The sequence below is a fragment of the Sardina pilchardus genome, chromosome 15 (assembly GCF_963854185.1).
Source record: "Sardina pilchardus chromosome 15, fSarPil1.1, whole genome shotgun sequence".
NCBI lineage: Eukaryota > Metazoa > Chordata > Actinopteri > Clupeiformes > Clupeidae > Sardina > Sardina pilchardus.
This window is the reverse complement of record NC_085008.1, coordinates 27070371-27075370: the sequence shown is the minus strand read 5'-3', so window position 1 is coordinate 27075370 and position 5000 is coordinate 27070371. Positions and strand designations below refer to the sequence as shown.

General features: G+C 49.8%; 1 protein-coding gene across 7 annotated transcripts in view; it reads right to left on the bottom strand.

Annotated features, from left to right (window-relative positions):
- elavl4 (ELAV like neuron-specific RNA binding protein 4) overlaps positions 1 to 5000 on the bottom strand; it is a 92934-nt gene that overhangs the window by 26552 nt on the left and 61382 nt on the right. For all 7 annotated transcript variants that reach the window (XM_062556695.1, XM_062556693.1, XM_062556696.1 and 4 more), the window contains one exon: positions 3385 to 3488. In XM_062556695.1, the coding sequence (XP_062412679.1) occupies positions 3385 to 3488 (104 nt within the window). The remainder of the gene's footprint in view (positions 1 to 3384; positions 3489 to 5000) is intronic.

The following is a 5000-nucleotide window of genomic DNA, read 5'->3' as shown; positions in this document are numbered from 1 at the left end:
TGAGAGTGTGTGATTTTTGCATGGCAAGAAAAAAGTTTGTGAGCATGTGTTTGATTGTGTGACAGTATGGGAGACACGAACAGAAAGAGAAAGACAGAGAAAGAGAAAGAGAGAAAGAGAGAAAGAGAAAGAGAAAGAGAAAGAGAAAGAGAAAGAGAGAGAAAGAGAGTTCAGTCTCACTGACTGAGTAGCTCTGCCTTAAGGGAGAGTAGAGGGACTGATAGTGGGGGAGTGTGTGTGTGTGTGTGTGTGTGTGTGTGTGTGTGTGTGTGTGTGTGTGTGTGTGTGTGTGTGTGTGTGTGTGTGTGTGTGTGTGTGTGTGTGTGTGTGTGTGTGTGTGAGAGTGTGAGAGAGAGAGATCCCACCAGGGTCTCTGTCATTCCACTCAGCCCAAGGCCTTTCTACCCAGTGCACATCAGCTGCACCAACCATACTGGCCCTTCAGCTACAGAATTACCACACACACACACACACACACACACACACACACACACACACACACACACACACACACACACACACACACACACAGGCTTCCCTCCATATAAGCGCATGCTTACTCATGCAAACACTGAAAAAACACATACACATGCACACACACGCTGCGAACACACGCCATGTCATTTGCACCCACACACAGACAGATAACCACAGATGTGCATATTGAAAACATCACTCTCAAAATGCTTTAAGTCTGACTATCAGTACGAGTCTGACTGTGTGTGTGTGTGTGTGTGTGTTTGTGTGTGTGTGTGTGTGTGTGTGTGTGTGTGTGTGTGTGTGTGTGTGTGTGTGTGTGTGTGTGTGTGTGTGTGTGTGTGCGTGGATGTGCGTGCGTGTGCACGCGCGTCTTTGTGCTATGGAAAGACTGAAAGAAATTGAGAGAGAGAGACGAAATGTGAAAGAGAGAGAGAGTGACTGAGATGGAAAGGGAACAAGGGAGGAGAGAGAAAGAAGAGGAGAGAGAGAAAGAGAGAGAGGGAGAAGGAGAGAGAGCGAGAGAGAGAGCGAGAGAGAGACAGAGAGAGAGAGCAGGACAAAGAGACAGACAGACAGACAGACAGTGCGTCTGGTATGAGGCTGGGAGACAGAGCTGTCCGCTGCTATTAGAGGCTCTGTCTTCATTTGCGTGGCTGCTTGAGATAACCTCTGGTGCAGAGAGAATCAGAGCCTCTGGCACACCATGGATATTCCACGAAGATAATGACCTTGAACAGACTTATTAGAAGTTGTCAAAGAGTCGGGGAGAGGGATGGAGGGGGCGGGCCAATGAGCGAGAGTGTGTGCGTGTGTGTGTGTGTGTGTGTGTGTGCGTGTGTGTGTTCTCTTTTTGGCAGAGTGACTGGAGGGAGTCCTTATTGAGGCGGTGGACACAGTCTACATAACGAGCTTCACACTGAGACCGAGCCTGGCCAGAGAAGGAGGCCCTCGTCTCAGACGCGGGAGACCAAGTGTGTGTGTGTGTGTGTGTGTGTGTGTGTATACTTATGTCCAGCACGTGGGAAAATAATAATTCAGAATCACATTTCATCAATCTGTGGCATGTTTGCTGTTAAACAATGTGTTTGTAATGCTTAAATGCATGTATGTGTGGCTATTTGGTCATGTGTAGATTGACAAATGTAGATTGACATGGATCCACACACACACACACACACACACACACACACACACACACACACACACACACACACACTGCCTCTCCCCTCCCTACTCCTCTCCATGCCCTACCCAGAGCAGACCCGGTTGTGATGTTGCTGGGCGTTTCAGCTCCTGAGTCCGGCTGGGCGGGGCTTTCCCGAGAGCCTCAGTGCGGTCAGCACACCATTGTGTCCAAGTGCCAGGGAGGCTACTCTTAATTAAAGTCTCTTTCATTTAGTCATTGAACAATGGCTGCCACACTACACCTATGGGAAAAGCACCCTTAAGTATGAGAGTGTGTGTGTGTGTGTGTGTGTGTGTGTGTGTGTGTGTCTGTGTGTGTCTGTGTGTGTCTGTGTGTGTGTGTGTCTGTGTGTGTCTGTGTGTGTTTGTGTGTGTCTGTGTGTGTCTGTGTGTGTCTGTGTCTGACTGTGTGTGTGTGTGTGTGTGTGTGTGTCTCTGTCTGACTGTGTGTGTGTGTGTGTGTGTGTGTCTGACTGTGTGTGTGTGTGTGTGTGTGTGTGTGTGTTCACTTTTAACTGTTAAGGAGTGGTACCACGTCCGATGATATTAGACTAATAACAATGTGGCAGAGGAGGCTTGGACTGCTAATAAAGCCTCAACTCAACTTGCATTCCAAATCAGAGCCCTTCTCGACAGCAGGCGAGCGAACATGAGGAACGTTCCTCTGCTGTGACAACGGTCTAATGTATCTCATGAATGCAAATGGTGGCACACTAAACCTACTCCACGGTGCAAATGGTGGCACACCATATGTTTACAGTAAAAAATAAACTGGCAGTAACTACAATAAATATAATGTAATAGTTATTTCATGGCTTTTATCTGTAGTGTAAGCTAATATATAGGTAAATAAATCCTTATTTTATAGCATTACATAAACGCTTCGCCTGCCAGGCTTTTAATATTCCCCACCTCGTATGCAGTAGAACAATATGCATTTGAATCACCTATTTAACATTTTCCAAAGTGTTAAAAAAGTAATATTACTGAGCATGCATAATGTTTCAGTGACATATTTTGACATTTTGAATTTCATTAGCATATCAATTACTTGTCTTCTCTCCCTTTCGCTTGCTTCTTTTCTTTTTTCCTCTATCCCCTGCTCCTTATTCTGCATTTTAATCAGGCTGTTTCCTCTCGTCTCCTGGTCAGACTATCACTCCGCCGGCATGCCGTGCCGTGCCGCGCCGACTTGACTGACGGCTACGTTTACGTACATCAGCACGCCTCTGAGGCGCAACCTCATCGACAGCCACTGACAGCCTCAGCAGCGCGAAACACGAAGAGAAACGCCACGGACTAATTGCAGAAGAAAAGAAAGAGAGAGAGAGAGAGAGAGAGAGAGAGAGAGAGAGAGAGAGATAGAGGAGAGGAGAGAAGAAAGAGAGAGAAAGAGAGAAAAGGAGGGCGAGAGAGAAGGAGGGAGGGGGAGAGAGAGAAAAAAGAGAAAAGGAAGAATAGAAAAATAGAGGGAAAGTCAGTGATGCATTGCCTTTGCCTAAATTGGATATTGTTCCATTACCTAGCCACACCCCGACGTCACTTCACAGCAGGTGCTGTCATCCATCAGTCTAGGGAGGGCAACCCCCCAACACACACACACACACACACACACACACACACACACACACACACACACACACACACACACACACCCTGTGGGGAGGGAGGTGGATCAGTCAGTGTCTGTCAAAGATGGCGGTCTGTCTGGCTGCCTACCTTGATAGTTTTGGTTTGAAGTCTGAGTCCGTTTAATGTGTTGATGGCTTTCTCTGCATCCTTTGGGTCTATGTAGTTGACAAAGCCATAGCCAAGACTCTGTCCTGTAGAGAGAGAGAGAGAGATACAGAGAGAGAGAGAGAGAGAGAGAGAGAGAGAGAGGGAGAGGGAGAGAAGGAGAGAGAGAGAAGGGGAAAGGGAAAAAGGACATGATGAGTACGAGTTGACATGTTAACATTTATTCAACTTCAAATCTGCTTTTTTCCCAAGTGATTTTGTAAGACACATACACACACACACACACGCACACACACACAAACTCGACGGCACATTCTAATAAAGAGCTTTTACAGTCCTCTTTTTTCCCTTTCCAAAAATAAAAGCCAGTGACATTCCCTTCGGCAGATTTATTTTGACTTAACACCCCTTCTCCCTGTCTGTTCCGTTTGAGACGGCGCGGCGGCAGAGGCAACCAATCACGAGTCCTCTGACTGCAAAACGGAGGCCCCTTCAGCGCCAGAGCTCCAGAGCCAGCGTCAGCCCCTCTCCTTAAGATGTGCGGCGCTCGCCCGCCCGCTCGCTCCGCGCCCCTAAGATCTCACCAGCGCGCCTTAGCGTGCGTTAGCGTGTGTTAGCACGCGTTAGCGCTCGCCGGTGCTCAGCGGGGCCCGGGCGCGGAGGCCGCTCCTCGCTCCTCGCTCCTCTCTCTTCGCTCCTCGTTTAATCGGACCCGACAGCGCCGAGGCCGCGCCGCGAGAAGGCAAAGGGAATCGCAAATGCAGAGCAGAGCGAGCACGCAAGCACACACACACACGCACACACACACACACATACACTTGCGCGTCTGCTGTAACAACAAAACAAACACCAGCTCCCCTCCCCCCGACACACACACACACCCTTCCAACACACACCCCCCCCTCCAACACACACACACCCCTCCAACACACACACACACACGCGCGCGCGCACAAACCGCCTACGGCCATGCGAGGCGGGACAAGGAAGCAACGCGCTCATCTACCCTCCTCACAGCCACGGACCCCGACTCTGGCCCACAACCCAATCCGCTGTGGTGCCGGTTCTGGCCCTGATATGGCCCAGTGCCGGCAGCCGTGTCGGCGCTCTCCTGTCAGCTGATCGGCCTGGCTCAGCACTCGGTCTCGTAGTTAATTATCAGACGGGCGCTGCTGCTGTCCTAATGAGAAATCACCCCACCCCCACGGCGGCCGCACCACAGCTAGGCTACGTGATATTAGCCAGGCTAATTTTAACTCTCTCTCCATCTTTTAACCCCTCTAGCCAGCGATGCCCCTCCCCCCGCCCCTCCCCTGCCAACACCTCCCTCCAGCTCCTGCTATCTATCTGGGGCTCTCAGAGCCACACTGCATGTGTGTATTCCAGAGGGGATTCATGTGTGTGTGTGTGTGTTTGTGTGAGAGAGTGTGTATGTGTGTGTGTGCTGTGCTGTGCTGCACTGTAACGTTGATATCAGGATGGGATTGTGTGTGTGTGTGTGTGTGTGTGTGTGTGTGTGTGTGTGTGTGTGTGTGTGTGTGTGTGTGTGTGTGTGTGTGTGTGTGTGCGCACTGTACTGCACTGTAACGTTGATATCA